The 23,046-nt window shown below is 41.1% G+C and overlaps 1 protein-coding gene across 1 annotated transcript in view; it reads left to right on the plus strand.

Moving 5' to 3' along the window:
- LOC121527275 (contactin-associated protein-like 2) overlaps positions 1-23,046 on the plus strand; it is a 230,438-nt gene that overhangs the window by 70,561 nt on the left and 136,831 nt on the right. Inside the window, exon 2 of the mRNA XM_041814171.1 lies at positions 18,776-18,886. Coding sequence (XP_041670105.1) covers positions 18,776-18,886 — 111 coding nt within the window. The remainder of the gene's footprint in view (positions 1-18,775; positions 18,887-23,046) is intronic.

Here is a 23,046-nt window from a genome sequence, read left to right on the forward strand (position 1 = left end):
TGGTCCACCATGTTCCACAGTGTCCCATTGTGTACCATTGTGTCCCATCGTGGTCCATCATGTTCCATCGTGTCCCATCATGTTCCATCGTGTTCCATCGTGTCCCATCATGTTCCATCGTGTCCCATCATTCCCATCGTGTTCCATCGTGTCCCATCATGTTCCATTGTGTTCCATTGTGTGCCATCATTCCCATCGTGTTCCATCGTGTTCCATCGTGTCCCATCATGTTTCATCGTGTCCCATCATTCCCATTGTGTTCCATCATGTTCCCATCGTGTTCCATCATGTTCCTTCGTGTCCCATCATTCCCATCGTGTTCCATGGTGTCCCATCATGTTCCATCGTGTTCAATTGTGTGCCATCATTCCCATCGTGTTCCATCGTGTTCCATCGTGTCCCATCATGTTTCATCGTGTCCCATCATTCCCATTGTGTTCCATCGTGTTCCATCGTGTGCCATCGTGTGCCATCGTGTCCCATCATGTTCCATCGTGTCCCATCATTCCCATCGTGTTCCATCATGTCCCATCATGTTCCATTGTGTTCCATTGTGTGCCATCATTCCCATCGTGTTCCATGGTGTCCCATCATGTTTCATCGTGTCCCATCATTCCCATTGTGTTCCATCGTGTTCCATCGTGTGCCATCGTGTCCCATCGTGTCCCATCGTGTTGCATTGTGGTCCATCATGTCCCATTGGGGTCCATCATGTCCCATTGTGAACCATCGTGTACCATTGTGGTCCATTGTGTACCATCGTGGTCCATTGTGTACCATCATCTTCCATCGTGTACCATCATGTACCATTCATCAATAAAATTTCAAAAGTTTTCACAACGGTACAATTATGTTTAACATCTGAAAACATGACTTCCTTTTTCATAGCGAATAAAACAATCACCATGGCCATGCCTTTTCTGTTGAACTTTTGCTATTGTTGGCTTAAAACAATAGCTTGTACTGCAAAACTTAATATTTCCTGTCATTACCAGTAAGTGCTGTGATGTGTACAAAATATTACCAAATGGATGTGTTCAAGTCTGGGCCTTCTACTTACATCAACATTTTTAGTCAGATTTGAGAATGCACAGCTGGGTTATGGGCTACTTCCTGTTTCTTAAAAATCACATATTATGCACAATACACTTTTTCAGGCTTTTCTTACAAAAATATGTTCCCCTGGCCTGTCCACAATCCCCCCCAGGAATCAACCCTCCCCACCCTTTCTCCACCTTTCAGAAAATGTGTGCTGAAACAAGTTCTCAGATTTTCCCCTCATGATGTCATGTGGGGAGTTAGCCCCTCCCCCAGGTTTGGTTGGCCCTCCCTGCTCGGTAGAAAGTTCTGAGAGAGCCACATCTATTAAGCCACACCCAATTCCTGAAAGGGGCGTGGTCTGGGGCAGAGTCAGACGGCTTAGTAACATTTAAAGCAACAGACAGACACAGCTCGTTCTGAGCAGGGCTGAACCAGAGGGGTTTTTAGACATGCAAAAATCCAATACCGGAGTGTTTTTTCAGCAGCAAACCTCACAAGCATGTTTTGGGGACCTCTGAGACCAATATAAACTTGTCTTAAAAGGGTAAAATATGTGACCATTAAACAGTAAAGAGATTTGGGGCCTCACCATGGCCACGCCCTTTTAGTTTTGTACACAAGCAGAATGAAGTTTCATCATCCAGGTCTCTTTTACATTTCTACCAAAAAGCAATTTTAATTGGATGAATTGCCTCAGATGAGTTAATCCTTAAGAAATCATCTGCTCAGCCTTTGCTCATTCCCTTCTGCGATGCCAGATGTCATCTTTCAAACTTTTGGTCTATAGCAAAGTATTTAAAAAATTTATGGGTTTATTTCCACTGAGCTTGCTCTCAATGGTCTGGCTCTGATTAAATTAATTTTTGATACTGCGTGACAAAGTTTTCCACATGTAAAAAAGAAATTCTAGACTCTCAAAGGTACGGACCTCAAGGTCTCTCTTATTCAGCTGATTGTGGTTTTGCTCCTGCCTCTGAGCTTGACCTGACAGCTTGAGTTATAAAACTCTTTTGTTCACTGGTTTCAATACCCAGGTTCATGAATTAAGGTTATTAAAGCAGATACCAACCTTCTCCTCTTATAGCTGAGAATTGGATGAGCTTATATGGATGTGCTACCTGCAGAAGTTTGACAAGAAAATGATTTTATTCAGGGCGATGAAGGGTTTCTCCTGCCTGTGTCACTGTGCACGAAATTCATTTCCAAAACACTTATTAGCTGAATTTAAGACCTGGGACTAACACCTTAAATCTTCTCTTCCAAATACCTTTTAATCCTTCAAATACAGCTGGTGATTATCTGAAAATGGATCTTTAGTTACATCCTGTTTACCCTTTATTTACATTGTTAATCATCATAGAGAGTTTAGGGGGCCAACAACTTATTTCATCACCACTGGAATTAATTCATTTGTCCATTCCTAATCAAAATGATTGCACAGCACTGTTGGGGAAAATGAACAACCTTTTTTATCCTTTCCAGAATATTTTCAATCCAGGCAGAAAGTGCAGTGTTTATTCAGAGTCCTGGTACTCAGATCTGCCTTATCAAACCCATAACAATATGGCTATTTATAAAGTTTTTCACTGTAAAGAACTAAGCAATGTTTATGTCAGTCCTCCACCAGAATTAGACGTCAACAACTTCCTGTTACTTGTCAGCCAATAATGCTGCTCCAATTTCTTCTCTGCCTTTTTCTTGGCCATAGCAACCAATCAGGGCCAGCCAAAGATCATCAATAGACAAGATAGCTCTCGGCTCATTTAGAAAGGAAAGAAAAAAATGGTCCTCTTTGGCCAGAATAATGCAAAGAGGATATTTGCACTCCTAAAACGGGATGCATGGGCATTCATCCTTATTGGCTAGTCAGTTAAGCAGCCAGCAGGTAAGTCCCCCAACCGGTGAAGAAACTGAACCAATGTTTGAATCTTACTATTACCCAGAAATCCTCACAATCACAAAGGGATGGTTGTGCATTTGTGTTGTGTTGCTGAATTATTTAGTATTTAGTGGCCAGGATAGCTCAGGGGTTGAATCAAATGTAGAAGTGAAAAGGTTTGTTCATTATTGATCTGGGTCTGATTTGTATTTCATTCTACAAGATTCAATTTCTGTTTGTTATTTTACTTGGTCTTTCTACTTATTTAACTTCTGATTCTTTCATCTGACATCCTTCCAGCATACATATTCTGAAAGTCAGGGTTGTATCAAAAACATAGATATCTATAACTTGATTGTGCTTAGATTTCTCGATCAATTTTGCTTATAAAATACAGATGGCCCAAAAATAGAAAAAACTGGCTTGGTGTTCCGGGTTAATAGCATCACTGGCTTTCATTTAAATTGTTTCTATTATTAAATTATTAATCATTTATTAAAACCTTGAAAATACCAAAGATTTGCTATGCCATGATCAGAACTGGAGGGGATTACAAATAAATAAATCAGTAAAAAAATACAAATTATGATCATAACCATTTAAAGTAGGGGTCAAAAGTTTTTTTCTAGGGAGACATCTGTTGCATAATTACCAACAATTACTGGACACTACACAAAAATAATAATGAACCAAACTTGATGTTGTTGGTAATTGATGATTTAAGACCATCTTTGATTAAAAGAAAAATCCCCTCAACATTTATTATATGGAAATTATCTCATTCTGCTGACCTGAAAATTGAATAAACTTGCATTTACAGGGTTATAATACAATCCTGAAAATAACCAAAGATTTGCTATGTCATGATCAGAACTGCAGGTAATAACAGAAAAATACTATAAAATAATACAAATTCTGAATATTACCATCAAGTAGATGCAGAAAATGTTCCCCAGGGACATACATGTGTAGTTGTTTGAAGGGCCATTGCAAAGGTTAAGTGTAAAAAAGAGGAACATATTCTCGACCATTTTCACATGAAAGACTGAATGTCTCAGGACAACATTGCAAACTAATGTATTATTTATTTAGAATGCCTTTGTGTTTGTGGAAAATAGTGACTGAGCAGTAATGCAGTAGCAGCCACACCATACAGTTAAAGGAGCATCAATTCTCTGCACAATAAAGGGAGATATCAGATTGAACAGATGTAGGTGTCTGCAGTCATTAAAGAACTAACACGGCTCACTGTAATTCCCTCTTTTTGTAATCAAGTCTGATTCTCAAAAACTCAAACCCATCGTTTTGCTTGATGCTCTGTGTTTTCAGATTAAATAGTTGCAAAGCCAAACTACTTTATTATTCCCCTTCAGAGTAGTATTTCTGAATAAATCATTTAAATCACCAATAAGTAAACTAAGTTTGTGAAAGAGCAACGTCTCTGCACATCTGTTTAACAATAAAAGGCTGACATTCATGCATTGTCAGTAATGAAACGTTGTTCTGGCTTTTTTTTTTATCTTTCTTTCATTGTCTGCTTCTTGTTTTCTGTTGCATAGTCTGTTTTCTCTGAATGGCTCCAGTCATGACTGTTTTTCCACATCTAATCAATATATTTGCAGTGATGTCAACTCGTATGCAATCATTACAGTGTTTTTGAGAATCTTTTTATACAGTGCATAAAGCCCTGCACCAAATCCCTCTCCATACAATCAATGGAGAAATGTGCATGGACAGGACTGGCCTGCCCTTCACTGGCACCCTGGCGTGACTTACAGTGGTCATGCATGTTTTTCCACAGATTCCTCACAGCAGGCTGTTATTGCTCTGACCTATAATTTTATGGTCCTGTTGGAAAACAGAGCCTCAAGCTCAGCTGTTCACTATAAACTGATTGGCTCAACAAGTGTGATAGAAACGGCTCACCACAGCTGTTGTGTAAATGTAAGAGTTTTGCTTTTATTGAGCAGATTTCAGTCAAGCTACTCTTGAATAATACATCATCATCCTATGAGATTATTTTGTGAAGCATGTAATTAGAGGGATGCTAAGGACTCATTTCGGAGAATGGAAATAATCACAGAAACAGCAGATATATTTATAAGGTTTGTTCTGAGGACAGTGGTTACTGAGGTGACATCTAGCACAGAAGCATCTTTGGTTGTGTGTGATTTTTAGTATTTGAATTGCTGCTGTGTCCCGGCCAAGACTCTTGTTATAAAATAAATCCCTTGATCTCCCATCTCAGCGGGACTCATCTGTTTAAGGAATCAGTGCTTGGTGCTTTTACAGCAGTGAATCAGTTTGAATATTTGAAGAAAGGAATGATAAAACAGTCAAATCCACAGTGAGCTTTTAGATAAGAAAAAGAGACAGATGCTGCCGTTATCCTGAGTGAACATCAAACCTCCAGGTAAACAACCCCCTCCACTGTAACCTGCTGCTGTCAGGTGATCCTGATCAGGGTTTGGCACACTCTTGTGCTTTGGTATGGAAATCATTGTTACTTTTGATGGAACTGTAATAGTCAGACAAATAGAAGAGTGTTTGTTTGTGAGTCTTCACTTGACTGAGTTGTTCATTTACTGATCTTCATCTGTGGAATCTTGGAGTTTGGAGGTCTGTAGCGATTGACCCTGCAGAAAGTTGGCAACCTCTGTGCACTTTGCACCTCAGCATCCTCTGACCCCGCTCCGTCATTTTACATGGCCTATCACTTTGTGGCTGAATTACTGTTGTTCCCAATCGCTTCCACTTTGTTATAATACCACTGACAGTTGACTGTGGAATATTTAGGAGCGAGGAAATTTCATGACTGGACTTGTTGCACAGGTGGCATCCTATCACAGTACCATGCTGGAATTCACTGAGCTCCTGAAAGCGACCCATTCTTTCACAAATGTTTGTAGAAATAATCTGCATGCCTAGGTGCTTGATTTTATACAACTGTGGCCATGGAAGTGATTGGAACACCTAATTTCAATTATTTGGATGGGTGAGTGAATACTTTTTGCAATACAGTGTATATTTCTATTCATATATGTGTGTGTGTGTGTGTGTGTGTGTGTGTGTGTGGGGGGGGGGTATTTATATATAGGCCTATCCATTTCCTAATAAGAGTAGAGGAAAGAAGATGTTTCAAATTACTTACCTGTTTAATTTGAAATGAGTTCCAAATGTCAGGTGGCACAACCACAAATGCAACGAGCCTTAAATGTCATTGATGTAGAATCATATTGTTCCCTTCACATAACTCTCTTTTTTTGTATCAGTCAAACAGGTGAAAGGTCATTCAGCCACAGTTTAGCATGAATGTCCACCCTGACTTAAGAATAAACTGAGTGGATTTTGGAATTTTCAAGGGCAAAGTCAGCAGTTATTTTACCTTATATTTATTTCTAGAAATAATACCACAGACCACCTCAGGCCTTCTTTTTGACTTTTTTGACTTTTACTGTCGACTAATGTTATACCTCACAGGGAAATACGAACGATAGGCTGCAGCTTTAGTTGGCCTTGTTTCCTTCCACCCCAGACCATGTTTCTTTCTGCTTTCTCTGCTCCTAACATGTTTCTTGACCACCACCAAGCATCTCATCCTACTCCTTCCTTTTCAGGGACCAATCCATTTTCACCTTACCCCACTTTAGAAAATAATAACTGGAAGATGGAGGAGAGGCAGACGTGGAAAGGGAGTAGTCGTTATTGATGGCAGGCAGGGGGACAGTGCAGGAGGGAGTTCGAAGAATAACAAGAAAGAGGGACACAAAGGAATGGAGAAAGGAGAGAAATCGATCAGAACATTGAATGAGTAGAGATGAAAAAGGCTCAAAATCAAAGAGGAACATGAGAGTGAACACTTATTAAGCCGTCCCACCCCACCTCTACTGCACTGTGATGTAACCAAATGCTAATCCCCCCATTAGCAGCAAAGACAACCATCTTATCTGAGATCAGTGGATACTTTTCACATCTCCAAAGCCGAAGAAATCAGGTAAGCAAACACATGGCGCTTCATCGCCACAGAACAAACAAAGCAGTCATAATCCTCGCTTTGCATAGCTTGGCCAGGAGCCATGCTAATTCTGCTTAATGCTGCCAGGTATCACTGACACAGAGAACAATGCTAAATCCCTGTTAGCACACCCCAGCCACTGCAGGAGCTTAGCACAGTTTGTGTTTCCATTAGCTGCTGGTAGATGTACACATACGCACTCACACGGCCTCACAGGAGTGAATGCATCATCGTGAACGCACACACAAAGTCGGCCTCCATTCCCATTAACCTGAGGGAGTCCCTGTGTGGCTGGGCGAGACAACCCTAATTTGTCAGCCTGCTGTGCATAGGTCTTGATGCTGAAGGTCATTAGCAAACAGGGTTCACCTCTAATTATTGCTGAACTTCATTCAGCATGAGTGTGCATATGTGTAATGTATATAGTATTGTATAGAAGTCCACTAGTGGCTTGATCAGGGGTTTACCTTTGATTTTTTGTGCATAGGCTGCTTTTGCTTTAGCTTGCTCAGGTGGACTTAGACTTAACACGTCATCCATGGATTCTAATTATGTGACTGTGATCTGCAAATTCCCACTCCGCCTCAATGTTCCCCTCAAGTAAATGTATTCAACTAAAAGTTTACTTTAAGTAGCTACTGAGAACTGAGTAGCTACTGAGGAGTTCTTTGTTCTTTGCAGATGATGTCACGCAGCAGTAGAGAACATCAATTTGGGGGAGCAAGTATTGATTTCTGCATAAAGAAAAAAAAAAGAAACTATAAAGCCAATGAGATGTTTATGACTATGCAAAACATTCAAAGTGGGAAACTATAAACATTCTTAGTTCTTAAGAAACTTTTGTTTCTGGAAGGTCCAGTCACTGGTTAATCAGTATTCCTGGCTACTATTACACCATGAAGACAAAAGAACACTGCAAGCAAATCAGGGAAAAGCTTATTGGAAAGTATATGAAAGGAAGAAATGAAGAAATATAGCACATGTGTAAATCTGCCTAGATCCTCACAAACTGAGTGAGGGTGCAAGATGGAGACTAGACTAGAGCTTTATGGTAGAGTGGCAAAGAGAAAACCACTGTTGAGGAAAACTCAGATTCAGTCTGGACTAGAGTTCACCAAAAGGCATGTGGGAGACTCCGTGGTCAAGTGAGAGAACCTTATTTAAGACACCAAACACCGACATCACCACAAACACACCATCCCCACTGTGAAGCACTGAGGTGGCAGCATCATGTTGTGGGGATAAAGATCAAAATGGGATCAAGATCTGCAAGCCTGACTGAGTCCTATCTACACAGATTCAGTTTCATGGCTAACAAAAACTAATTTTCATCATTCAATTTCCTTGCTCTGTTTCGTCAAAGATGAGTCTGCAAAAATTAAGTAGGGGAGTTTTTATTTCCAGTGTATTCTGGATGTTATTACTGCTGGTCCACATGAAGGTAAGGCCAAGTATCACATGTAACATAAGTAACTTGCCACACTATAAACACATTTACTGCGTCTCTTCCTGATCATCTTTTACTCCATGTCACTCTCATTGTTTCTCAGCATGGTGAGCTTGGGGCTGACAGAAGTGTGCAGGGCAGTTCAGGGGGTGATATTATTGGCTACAGTTAGCAGATTGGCAGAAAATCATCTTTATGAGCACAGAGGCGCACAGAGAGGCTCTCCGTTGCTGCCTGACTCATGTAGAGGAAAGAACTGAGGCCCATTCAAACCACACCGACAGGCAGGAGTCTACTGATTACTATTGACCGGTGACTCTGATACTCACAGTTGGGGACATGGAAACACTCTGCAATGCCTTATTCATTGTGTTTTTGTGTTGTTGTTTTTGTTGCATTCGCTGCTTCTTTCATGAGAGAGAAATCTGATAAGATTCACTTTCATCATAATAGCCAAATGTACACTTCAAAGTGTTAGCCACATGCAACCATATGGCATCACTACCCAATGCATATCACATTCTTTTTCTTCCTATGGAGTGTCACCCTCAAAACCTGAAACATTTTTTCTTGAGTGCAGTTTTAGAGAAGAGGAGAGCTATGTAGAGCTATCAAAGTGCAATCAGAAAGACGTGGGAGGAATGAGCGACCATACGACATCCATATCCTGAAGGCACTACAGGAAAAAATGTCAGCCTTGTAATACCCAGCCCTAGAGTATACCCCACCTTTGAATACCCTCTTGACAAAAGTAACAAAAAAGTAATCAGAGTATATTTGTGTGCTGCTTTGTGATCTCAAAAGACAACTTAGATCTAGGCTGCATTCACAATCATTCCAAACATCAGTTGGTTCAGTTTGAGTTTTTGAATATTTCACACTGAACATCTCCATTTTCCTAAAATCATGTGACAGCATGTCTGACTCTCTTGATCAAGTCCTCACAAGCAGTTAGCCGTACCAGATGTTGGCCCACACTGTCTCGGTTTGTCCAATAACCCTGGACCCTCCTTAGCCAACACTCAGATAGCCCAGCCAGCTCAATAAACCCTCCTGCAGTGTTGGTTCATCTATTATTCATGCTGATAATTAAAGGGATGCTCAGGGTAACTGATCGTCTGTTTGACTGGTAATCCATTGAGCCTCAGGCTGGTTTATGGGTGGTCTCTTGTGACAGGATGCCCCCCTGGTTGGACTCCTATGGTGTTGTTTTACTCTGTTTTGGAAAGAGATGCTGTGCAGATGGGTGCATGCATTTTAAAAGCGGGCCTGGTGGAGAGAGAAGTGTTTGAAGGCAAACAAAAATGAAAATGAAAATGGAGATAGAGACTGGATCTTACTAATTATAGTCATGGCCAGTGGGAGGTTAAGTGCTGTCAGAGCATTACAACCAGCACAGCAGGCTTTACCATACTGTGGTACTGCAGCGTGGTGCCATCCAGTGCCATGCAAGTGGCAGAAAGGGTCATCCCATCATGCTTCATTTCATGGACTTATTTCAAGTGTGCTTCTACTCATTTGCTGGTATTCATCAGCAGGATTTTTATAAAGACACTCAAATAACATCACTTGCTTTCTAAAGTTTGTCACTGGATATTCCCTAATCATTCAGCATGTGAGCTGCATGGGTGAATGCTTATGGTTGGTGAGGTAGCTTATTGTAACCATCTTCCTAGAGTGCAGGAGTTCAGGATGATATCAGCAGCAAGCACCAGCAAAACATGTTGATAGATGGTACTGGAAGCTTATTTTTGACACAAGATGTTGCTTTAAAAACACAAATGGGAGAGCGGCAGTGCATGGAATGGAATTACATTTATTTTATTTATTTATTTTTTTTTGTTTGTTTGTTTTTTGTTTTAGTTTTTTTTTTTGAAGAAAAATAAACTTTCAACTTATATTCCCTCATCAGCCACTTTATTAGGTACACCTGTTTAATTGCTTGTTAACACAAATAGATAATCAGCCAATCACATGGCAGCAACTCAATGCATTTAGGCATGTAGGCATGACTGAATTGTTGGTGCCAGACAGGCTAGTCTGAGTATCTCAGAAACTGCTAAACTACTGGGATTTTCACACACAATCATCTCTAGGGTTTACAGAGAACAGGCTGAAAAGGGAAAATATCCAGAGAACAGCAGTTGTGTGGATGAAAATGCCTCGTTGATGTCAGAGGTCAGAGGAGAATGGGCAGACTGGTTCAAGATGATAGAAAGGCAACAGTAACTCTGAAAACCTTTTATTACAACCAAGGCAGAATACCATCTCTGAACACACAACACAAGCCAATGGATTACAGCAGATGAAGACCAGAACAGGAAACTGAGGCTACAATTCATACAGACTCACCAAGATTGGACAATAGGAGATTGGTCAAACATTTTCTTTTTCTCAAGAGTCTCAATTTCAGTTACAAGATTCAGATGGGAGGGTAGGAATTTGGTATTTAACATCATGAAAGCATGTATCCTGCCTTGTATCAAGGCTGCTGGTGGTGTAATGGTGTGGGGGAGATTTTTTGTACACTTTGGGCCCCTTAGTACCAATTACCATCGTTTAAACACCACAGCCTACCTGAGTATTGTTGCTGACCATGTCCATCTCTTTATGATCACAGTTTACCCATCTTCTGATGGCTACTTCCAGCAGGATAATGCACCATGTCACAAAGCTCAGATCATCTCAAACTGGTTTCTTGAGCATTACAATGAGTTCACTGTACTCCAGCGGCCTCCACAGTCACCAGACCTCAGTCCATTAGAACATCTTTGGGATGTGGTGGAATTTAAGATTCACATAATGGATGTGCAGCTGGCAAATCTGCAGCAACTGTGTGATGTTATCATGTCAACACGGACCAAAATCTTTGAGGAATGTTTCCGTCACCTTGTTGAAACTATGCCATGAAGAATGAAGACAGTAGGCACGAGGGGGTACAACCTGGTACAAGCAAGGTGTACCTAATGAAATGGCCAGTGAGTGTCCATGGATGGCAGTAAATGCACCTGGTTGGCCTGCCTGAGTATGTTCTGTGTGTGTGAAACACTGTGATATCCACCTCTGATTAAAATCTGTAAATCTGTGCAGTCCTTGCAGAGATATGAGTAGAAATTCAACCAGTCGTCTCTTTCTCTCAGTATCAAAATAACAGCTCCATCAGTATCCCACCACATTGTTGCTTTAGCCCTCTCTGCCAGCCTTTAGTAATGTGCTTGGCTGTTGGACCAGCCTGATGGGTGCCAGGTCAGATCAGTTATAGCTGCCTGATTTAGTGAACTCTCAGCCAGGACTTTCCTGCTCAGAGCTGCATGAAGCATGACCCTCTGTTCCTCATTGGTACCCTCAAAAAGAGAGATGTTTTAATGCGAGCAAAGGTAGAAGGAGAAAGACAACTGAAAGGGAAAGCAGGTAGGAATACAAGCAGCATTAAAGGGAGCTAATGAGAGGATTTGTTCATGCGCATGTGGGCGTGTCTGTTCACCTGCAGTGTGGCTTGCTGAAATTCCTCCCATAATTAATTATGTGGGTCGCACAAGGGTTCAATCTATACATTAAAGTGCAGGGCAAGTCTGTGCCATGGATTTTATTCTATTTGCACACACAGTCTCCATGCAATTAGCAGCCGGTTTACTTAGTGGGCAGCTCATTACACGGTTAATGACTGGGACTGCCTTTCACTATGCATTCATTGAGTTAAGAAGGGGTTAAAAGATCAGGATGCAGAGAAATCAAACTGTGATTCTGTAATGACAGATAATTATAAGTGAAGAAAAAGATGGGAATTGTTTTGCTTTCCTAATGAGGCCAGAAGAAAATAACTATATAATATGATGATGTACAATCATGGGAATGTAAAGTACCAGAAATGGAGATATGGTAATCAATATGCCTGAACCCTACTGCTTTGTAATGTACTGATGCTCTTACTTTCTCAGTTTCTCCCATCATAATGAGTAGTTTACTATTTTCTTTTCCACTAAAGTAATAACTAGTTTTCACTTCTCTGAACAAGAAGCTCATTTATGTTTTTCAATTTTCTTGTACTCTGTTACAGCTGTAAAGAAATTGTCTTTGTATGCTGTGACTGAGAATTCAGTCAATAACTGTTTCATTGTTGATTACCCTCCCAGCTACAAAACTGCAAGGCTTTTTTTGCTCCTGTATTTATAAGAGATAAATGTCTTTTTAAAAAGAAGATGCACAATTAAAGGGCAAAAATATACTACATAACACCACTGTGTTCAAAGTGCTTTTACACCACAGGTCACACCTACCCATTCACACCATTGATTCCACATTTACACTGATGGCAGAGGTTGCTATAGTGAATTGGCCATCAGTACTGGCTAATCCCATTCATACACATCTGTACCCATTCACACACCACCGACACAGCAGTGGGAGCAAACTGGGATTAAGCGTTCGCCTAAGGACACATGGACATGTGACAGCAGGAGCTGGGCATCGAACCTTAGTTTCTGTATGCCTTGTGCTTTCTTTTTTCTTGTCTCTCAGCACTCAGCAGAACAGGAAAGTTATTCTCTGTCATGGTTTTGTATTTTTCATCCTGTCTTACATTCTTGTTTTGATTTGTGCTGTGAGTTTCAGGCAGCGTTGTGAGTATATGCATCTGAAATTTGACAGACTGTGATATGTTTACAGGCTGTAGGACTTCCAACCCTTGAAGGTTACTGACTGAAAGCCTTTTGGATACTAGACTGCCACTCAGTCATATTTGACTGCTGACATTGAAGTTAGAGGAGCCTTGTGGAGTCACAGTCAAATATTGTGTCACCTTGAATGCTTGTCCTTCCCCTACAACAGTTTCTCAACATATTTAAATATGGGAGGCTAGCAAAAGCAAGGTTATACTTTATCTTCTCCCCTGCTTTTTCCATGCCACATACACTATATGGACAAAAATGTTGCTGCCTCACCATCAGGGACATTCTGTTCAAATACATGTACTTTAATATGGAATTCAGTTATCAACAGGTGTTACCAAATACCGCATATAGTGAATCTTGACATGCATGGCCACATTTGCATCAGGAAGCAGTGCAAAATGTTGTCAGGAGGGTAAATCTTATCTATGTGTATCAGTTAGCATCTTTCTATGAGCTGGAACAGAATCCCACTAATACCTGATTACAATCATTTCTTTAATGCATGCGTATTGGATTCAAATTTCAGCAATCCCACCTGCTGGAGTGTCCACAGGTTTTACATGTCATGGTTTGAGTCATGCATGTGTTTACTGAACCTTCCTTTGTTTCAGAACAGGCTGCAAATGCTCTGATACCATCTGTACAAACACTTAATGAGGCCTTGTCCGTGCTATGAAGCATCTGTTCTTTGTGTCCTAAACCTCTTTGTGGAGCCCACTAGAGACCAGCTGTCAGGCAGTCCCAGGGGTTCAGGACAGCACACATTATGTAGCTGCTTTCTCAGAAGCAAAGTGCTAGTTAAGTCTTTCTCTGTGACCCTGTGAAGAACACAAGCAGCTTTCATGTTTGAAGCACTTTTGGACTGGGTGAAAGACACGTCAATCTACAGCAGATGGACAAAAACATGAGTGTGGACAAAAAGTCAGAGCATGCCTCAGACCACACCAGAGACTAGAGACATGCACAGAGAGAGAGTCGCACAATCACTGGCTGTCCAGACAAAAAAAAAAGCCACTGAGTCCCTGAACTTCAACCTTTAGTCTGACCTGGAAACACTACATCTCCAGTCAGGCCTGCCCACAGATTTGGCAGGGCCCCTGACACCCAGAGAATCTCTCTTTGTGTTGCCTTTGCTGTGTAATTTTTGCCACTTTTCACCCATTTTTTAACCTCTGTCAACAAATTTTTACTTCTTTAAACTCAATTTTAATCAATTTTTTCCACCTTGTCTGCAAATTTTGCCATTCTAAAACAATTCCCACCACTTTTTCTGCCTGTTTATGCCACTTTTAACTCATTTAAATATCTGTTCTGCATATTTTTGCCACTTAACCCTTTGTTGCAATTTGTAACCCCTTTTCACACCATTTTTGGTAAATGCCATTTTTTAAATCATTTTAATACTATTTTATTTAATAGGGTTTGCATTTTGAATAATGCATTTTACCATGGCATAATTAAAATAAATATATAAAGGTTGCTTAAATAAGAGTGATTATTATCATTATTAGTTGATAGAAAACTTGCTGTCGGTGTCAAGCTTAATTCAGTCCCTAAAATCTAACAATTTTTAGATATGAATTGTCTTTTGATAGCTGATAGATAGCCCTGGTCTACACTCTGTTAGTATTTACAATGACCTGTTCATGAGCCACTAACAACCCTCAAATGAACCAGGAACATTGATGTTCACCCATCTGCCATAAATGAATTGACTCTAGCCCTCAGGATTTATTTCCCTGTACCGCAAATGCGGCAGCTACCCTAACTTTGCCCTTGGCTGTTTATTTGGTAATTATTCTGCCTCATCCTGGATGCTGTCTTTTAGTTTCATGGCTTAAACTAGTGATTTTAAGCGAACTGACATTTAGAGTGTCATAAATCCCCCCCTCTGTATCCAGCTCCTTGTAGACAGAGATGATGCAGAGATGTGAAGCCCTTTAAATACTCCAGCCAAACCCAGTCTTTCCATGGCTTTGGTCCTTAACGGTAGCAGCCAGCTGACACATTCTTGGTTTCTGTGGTTTTTAACAGGGCTGGAAACGTCACTAAGAGGAGTTTGGGAAGAAGACTTTTTTTTTTTCTGCTCTCACCCACCTGTCCTCTCCCTGTCATGCTTCCTTTTCATTTATCTCCCTCTCTGGCCTTTTCTTGTTGCCTAATCATGATTGTTCTCTTTTATTGTACCACCTTGCGTGAAACCAATACGTGTCTCTCATGGAGAAAAAGGTAGACATTTGCACATGGATGTTGTAGTCATTTGTTTCCACTAAAGCTGCTGAAAATAATTAGATTGTAGTAAAAAGACACCAGTGCCTGGAGTGTCCTGTCACTGATTAATCAGTATTCCTGGCTACCATTACAGCATGAAGACAAAAGAACACTCCAGACAACTCAGAGAAAAGATTATTGAAATGTATAAGTTAGGGGATGGATAAAAAAATAAAATCCAAGCCACTATACATCCCCAGGGATTCAATTAAAACCATCATCAAGAAATGAAGAAACATGGCACATGTCTAAATCTGCCTAGATCAGGCCTTCCTTACAAACTGAGTCAGCGTGCAAGAAGGAGACTAGAGAGAGCGGCAACCAGGACACCTATGACTACTCTGAAGGAGTTCCAAGCTTCAGCAGCTGAGATGGGAGAGACTCTGCAGACAGCAACAGTTTGCCAAGTTCTTTTCCAGTCAAAGTTTTATGGGAGATTGGCAAAGAGAAAGCCACTGTTAAAGAAAACTCAGATTCAATCTGGACTAGAGTTCACCAAAGGGCATGTGGGAGAATCCATGCTCAAGAGGAAGAAAGTTCTTTGGTCTGATGAGACCAAAATGGAGCTATGTTTGTTGGACACCAAACATTGACATCACCACAAACACACCATCCCCACTGTGAGGCACAGTGGTGGCAGCATCATGCTGTGGGGATCCTTCTCAGTAGCACCCCCTAGAAGGCTTGTAAAGTTGCAGGTTTAAATTGTATGTGGCAAAATACAGAAAATCCTGGAGGAAAATCTTATTCAGTCTGAGAGAGAACTACGGCTTGGGAGTAGATTTATCCAACCAAATAATGAGCAGAAGCATACAGAGAAAGCTAAACAGAAAAAAAAGACAACGACAGAAATGTTCTGGAGTGGTTGAGTCAAAGCCCAGGCCTTAATCCGATAGAGAATTTGTGGCTGGATTTGAAAAGGGCTGTTAATGCCTGATCAACATACAACCCAACAGAGCTTGAGCAGTTTAGCAAAGAAGAATGGAGTGAAATTCCAGAGTCCCGATCTTTGAGCCTGACTGAGACCTGTCCACATGGACAGAGCTGTAGCTAAAGATCCATCTACTAAATACTGACTTGAATGAGGGGAATGTTAATGCAGTCACTTATTTTACATTACATTATTTCATTTAATTGACATCACTTTGTAGAAATCTGTTTTCACTTTGAACTAAAGAGGCGTTTTTGTCAAAAAATCCAAATTATATCAACCATGATTGATGTTTCAAACTCACTGAAAGTGCAACACATCCAAGAGGGTAAATACTATTTATAGGCACTGTATACATGCATCCCTAGTGCAATAGTGCATCTGGCTCCTCCTTCATCTTCATATTGGAGAACAGCATGTTTGGACTGATAGACTGCCACGTATCAGTGATTTATTGATGGGTAGGAAAGTAAATCTCACTCAGAGAGTAATTAAACAGCAGAAGCACAGTGGTTATCTCTGCACACAGATTCAGTGAATCTCTGAGGGCAAAGCATGCAGAAAAAGCTCAAAATCCATCGTTTAGAAAAACACCTATCACTATGCTGTCCACAACATCAGATTTATTTCATGTCATTTCCAGGCTATAGCCTTAACATCACACAAAGTCCCTGATAAAATGTGAAACATAGACCCCTAGTAATGTTTTTTAGACAACAGCAATGTATGAAGGATATACAACCACAGACTCACAAAGCAACAAAAGAGGCTGTAGTTTTCCTCCAAAAGATCTCACAGCATGCACAGCAACAAACTTACACTGCATCTTTCCTAGTTCTTTGGTGTCCTCCATGAGCATACTGAAGACCAACAAAGGGTGTGCTCTGGCCACAAGTAATGAAATATTCCTAGACGGCCACATCGATCTGTCCATCTTAGCTGTAGTAAACTGTTACAGTTCTGAAGGTTTACACAAAAATCTGAACACTTTACACCACATTAAATTACACTACAGCTAAGCACAATATGTGGGGAATTTAAGTTTCATAGATGATTTTCTTTATTGTAACAATGCTTTTTTTGGCAATACGTCTTATTATGTTTGTTTTCTTTTAAATGGAGTAAGGAGCATGAGGATGAGCAGCAGAGCTGAGCATGAAAAAAAATGGCCAGATCTTCTATGCCAATGCTAAACAGCTTTGCTGACATTGTGTTGTGTTTTGTGGATTGGATGATTGAAGTCTGAAAAAACAAAGCATACTGGCAATGTATCAATTAATTCATCTAACAATTAGGAGCCTCAGTAGAAGAACCATACACAGCTACAACAGCCTGGCTCCTCCTCCTAATGCTGGTCACCAGCCTGGTCAGACACTGCTGTGGGATGGCATCCCATTCTGCAACCAGCATTTGTCACCAGTAAGCCAGTGTGGTTGTGTTGGTCACTCTGGTACTAACAGCACGCCCAAGCTGATCCCACAAGTGTTCAATGGGGCTGAGGTCAGGACTACACTCCCAGATTGTGGAGGTAGTCTCTGATAAAACCCGCTCTGTGAGGGCGAGTGTTGACCTCTTGGAGGATAGAGATTGATCCCAGACTGTGGAGGTATGAGATGTAGGGTCAATGACATCAATTTAGATTATTGCATTCTCTGACCAAAACCTTTTTTTTTTAACCAAGTGGGCACTTGAGAAACTGCAGTCCATTTTGCTGCCCCTCCCCTGCCTGAACCAATGACTGAAGCAGCCCAATAAAAGCCAAAATCAAAGCCCTGTACAGCTGCAAAGTCCACCCTGACTCCACTGTAAACCCAGAGGTCCTCACACTCAGAACAGAGGTCAAAGAAAGTGACTGCAGTGGTCCATGTTTGACACATGCAGGAGCAGAAAAATCACAGAAATGCATTGTTCTGACACAGCGTCGTGAAGTAGCTTTCCTTCCTCTCTGTCTGTCAATCAGGCTCAGAAACACTCTCAGCTTTCTCAGTACATTAGCTTTCACAGGGGGGAGGAATACTGAATGGTCTGTCAGGCCAGGTAGAGGCAGTCAATAGCTCTCTGTCATACCTCAGCGTGTAGGTACGGTTTTGCCTCTGTGGACATGTGTGAAATACCTGAAAGTCGCTGTTTTCTTGGGCTGTTGGCTTTTGAGACATATTGCTTTGTCACAGGTGGACCTCAAAGAAAATAATAAATAAAGATCATGAGGGCCTGATAATGTATGTGTATATATGTTTGCTTTTTCTACTCTGCAGTCTCCCTCCTGGCATGTCAGTGAGCTCCATAATTTACCTTGTTTGACAGGAGGTACAGAAAATAATACACTAGCTCTGCTTCATAAATACAGCCACTCCTACAATATTGAGGTCAGTGGCATGCTGACCTTGCACTTGTTTACTGGAAATCACAATAATATTATCTATTGTCTTTTCCCTCTCTCCTCCCTCTTCATGTCCTGTTTTCTCCCTCCTCTTCTGTCTATATTCCCTTCTTCTGTCCTATTTCTTTCTTCCTTGTACAGAGAAGTGTGATGAAGCTCTGGCATCTCCTCTCCCTCACACAGCCTTCACCAGCTCGTCCGTCTTCTCCAACGGATACGCGCCTGGATACGCTAAGCTCAACAGGAGAGGAGGTAGATGAACACAGATGAGCCCATAAAAAGTCTGCTCATGTATGCACACACACAACACCTGCACATAGATGGATGCATGTATACACATCCCACTGAAGGAAAAGAACATAACAAACAAGGAAGACATGTCAATCTGTTCCTGCAGAGGTAGCCAGCCATGACATTGGCCCCCAAACCCCAAACATGCAGCTGTTTCTTTTTCCTCTCCCTCTCTCTTGTCGCTGTCTTTGCCCTCCATCACACCATTGTCTCTCCTATTCCTCCCATCCGTGAGTAATTTTCTCCACACTATTTTTCTACAATCACACTCTGTTTCCCACATTCAAGTTTCACAGCATGTTGCTTTTCTCTCTTCCCAGTCCTCATTATCTTTTCCTTCACACGTTCTCACCCTGACGCATTGTACTCAAAGTTTAGGAAGAAAAAAATGTCACAGCAGTCACAGTCGTCACATCCCTCACATCTTCTCATGCTTTTCTTTCACATTGTCATCCGCCTGCATACCCCCTTCCCCCCGCCCCCTAAAATGGTCATTTTGTCTTTTACATTGCTGTGGAGGCACCTTGGCCCACTCCTCTTTGCAGATTTTTGAGAATTACATGGTATCTTTATCAGATTTAAGCCCCCCTGGATGAGTCTTGGAGTCATGTTGGTAGGCTGGCCACTCCGGGAAGGCTCACTACTGTTTCAAGTTTTTGCCATTTGTGGATAATGGCTCTCACTGGGTCACTAGAGTGCCAAAGCCTTAATAATGATTTTGTAACCCTTTCCAGGTTGATAGATATTCAGTAACTCTCATCTGATCTCTAATTTCACACTGTAGCTTGATGTGTTGGTTTTTGAAATCTTTTAGCTCACTTCCCTTTGTCAGACAGGTTCTGTTTGACATGATGAACGAGAGAGAAGGATTTGAAGGCATGCCCTAGATAACTTGTCTATCTGTGTCACTATGTAAAGGTCTGGCAGTAGGGGAGACCGGGGACAGTTGTAACATTTTTGACATTTCCGTCTCTAACTTTGAGCTCTTTCAACCCAGTGTGTTCAAACTGCTATATAAACTAGCTTCAAGTGTCTGCTAGTAAATGGCCCAGAAAATGCCTCTGCAACACAAGCAGGAAAATGCATGGCTTAATCTAAAATACAAGGAGTGAAATGTTACAATTGACCCCATAGTCTGGGTCAGTTGTAACATACCTTGGGATGAAATGTAACATTATGAAATCAGGACCATAAAAATGACTTAAGATATTGAAAGCTTTTTGTTCAAAAAGTTTAAACAAAGGTGATTCCTAACTTGTTCCTGATTGGAGCAATTACAAGTGTTACAACTGAACCCGTGTTACAACTGTCCCTGGTCTCCCCTAATCAAGGCAATGTGGCAAGTAAAATTTTTAAAAAATGTGGTATTTCGCAGTTAACTCATGTTTTAACAAGGAAGGGCAATTCCTTTTGCACATAGGGTCAGGAAGGTTTGGATGTTTATTTCCCTTTATAAATGAAATCACAATTTAAAATCTGCATTTGTATGTACTTGGGTTTTCCTTGTCTCTTATCAACATTTGTTGGATGATTTGAATTGTGACAAATGAGCAAAAAAAAAAAAAAAAAAAAAAAGAGAAATCAGGAAGGGGCATACTTTTTCCCAGCACTGTACATTTCCCTGCTAGGCTGCAAAAAAGACACCTGTTTGTCAACAAAAGCATACAATAAGTTTAGTCCCTCACATTAGACATTCTTTAAATTCCACATACCTGCCATGATGTATGTGTGTTTTTAAGTGCACTCCCCTGCAGCTATGGACAGCCATGTGAATTCCTGGGATAAGTTGAGCTGTGATCATCTTAAAAACAACAAACAAGCCTGAGTCAACCCCACAGCCCTGTATTAAAGAGCAGAGTTGAAACTCGCTGAAGCAGTGGAAAACTTTTCTGATTCATGTTCAAAGCCATCAAAGGGAGCTGTTTTATCTTTGCCTGTGGTCCGCTTAAATGACTCATAGCTCACGGTTCCTTTCATAGTGTGAATTGAGATGTGGAACAAGAAAAAAAGATGACAAATTGCAGTGAGCTGTCACTTTCAAAAGACGTATTTTTGGTGACATTTCCCAGAGAAGCTCCTGGGGTTGATTTTCTCTGTATTAGGCTTTTGTGTCACGTTGATGCTGAGACTATAAATTTCACTGCAGCTTCATAATCCAAAGAGGAGATCTTGCTCTGCCTCATTAAAGGGAAACAAATAACTTTCTATTGTTGGTTTGTTATAGATTTCAAAATTGACCCTCCCTACATTACATTATTTCTTTTCATTGATGTCTAACAGTATCTCAGTCATTTCCTCAAATTTACAAAGATGGGGAGATTCTTAATTTTATTTTATAAATTGTAATGGGATGTGTCTTTCCATGGTGGGTGCCATAGGTTGCGAGTTTAACTGATCAAACTCACCTCCATAATATCGAAGTTGGGTCATGCATTCAAGCCACTCCGATGATACCGAGAATAAGACGATTTTCAAGCAAACGTGCTTTGTGATTAACAATGGAGATAACTTTTCTCCCAGAGATCAGGAGTAACCTTTATGTTGTCAAGGTTTCACATCTATATATATGAATAGTTGGTCTTCAGAGAACACCTGACTCTGACATGGTTTGAACACTCAGCCTCCTGAGCAGGAGTCCAACGCGCTACCATTGCACCGCACGGGCTGTGTAACAGCAGCTCACACCTTATATTTCTATTGTGCCTTCAATCCACATCCTTGGAAATGGGAAACTCAAGGACCATAGTCATTAAAATAAGAAGGAGTTTATGATTTCAAATATACCAGGCACACACCTGAAGTGTGCTTTTAGGTGCATTTCTCCCTCATTAAGGCCCACATGGGACCCATCCTGCAGCCCACATATAATGGGGCTCACATGGACATGCTGGTTAGGGAGAAGGTTATGAATGAAAGCAAAATGGCAGTTTTCTGTTTAGTGCTGTCTGTTTAGGTTGAGAGCCCCTGGTGGTGAGTTTATCATACATTTAAGTAGCTGCTCATTAGTTTTACTCTTCACCCACCTGTGTTACATCACCTCTTCAGCTCTCCAGTATTTAGCCACAAAGGCTACGGCCAACACTACAATTTTACACTATTTATTTCAAATGTGACACCATCTAGAGGATACATTTTTCAGATTCATATGCAGGTTTGTTCATGTGAGAAATACCTGGATGTAAATGTATGCTAACCAGAACAGAACAGCAGCACACTGTAGTTTGTTGTCTATAATCTGTGCCAGTCTCATGAGGATTTCACTACACCACATCCCTGAATCTGTGCCTCCAGTACTACAGCACAGGGTTAGCCATCAAAGATAGTTCAGTCCTGCTGAGCAAGCCTGGAGTAACTCCAGGTCTGTTTTTGGCTTCTTTTATCTGAAAAGAGCCCTTAATATGAATAATGATATTAATACATTTTATTTATAATGCACTTTACATTTAGAGCAAACCTCAAAGCACAACAAATAGGTGCATGGCCCTTCAGTATGAATATTTTGCCAGCACTGACCTGTAAAGGGCACCACACAGACACCTTCAGTGGGGTAGCACTGAGGTAACAGGTTAATCTGATTTCTTTTTAAATGCCAGCACCAGTTTGAACGAAGGAAGTGGTCTGAATTTTAAAGCTTTATTCTCCTTGTCCTCCCTGTCTCAGCTCTATCTCTGTGTTACTGTTCTTTCCCCTTTTCTCCTGTCTCTGGTTTCTTTTCCCTTCTCTGCTCCCCTAATCTCTCCCCCACCCTCCTCCTCTTCTCCCCAAACATCTGTGTGTTACAAGTGAAAGAGACGTGACATTTTTTTTCCTGATTTTTCTTTCCCTGATGGCCACAAATGCACGGTGTCACTCTCTCACCTTTGAGTCCGCTACTCCTTTATCCCCGCTTTATTCTGTCGACCTCTTCTGTCCTCTCTGCCTCCAGCTCTCACCTCTGTTCTTTTTTATTGTATCACCCCTCACACTCTTTTCTAACCCCTGTCACGCCTCCGCTCCTTCCCTCTCACCTGTCCCTCACGCTTCCTCACCCATCCATTACATCGGCTTGTCTCCTTTCTTTGGTCCTGACTTTTGCCCTGTTTATTTTAACCTCTACGTACCCCTTCTTTGTATCCCTTGTT

This window comes from Cheilinus undulatus, linkage group 19 (assembly GCF_018320785.1).
Source record: "Cheilinus undulatus linkage group 19, ASM1832078v1, whole genome shotgun sequence".
Lineage (NCBI taxonomy): Eukaryota > Metazoa > Chordata > Actinopteri > Labriformes > Labridae > Cheilinus > Cheilinus undulatus.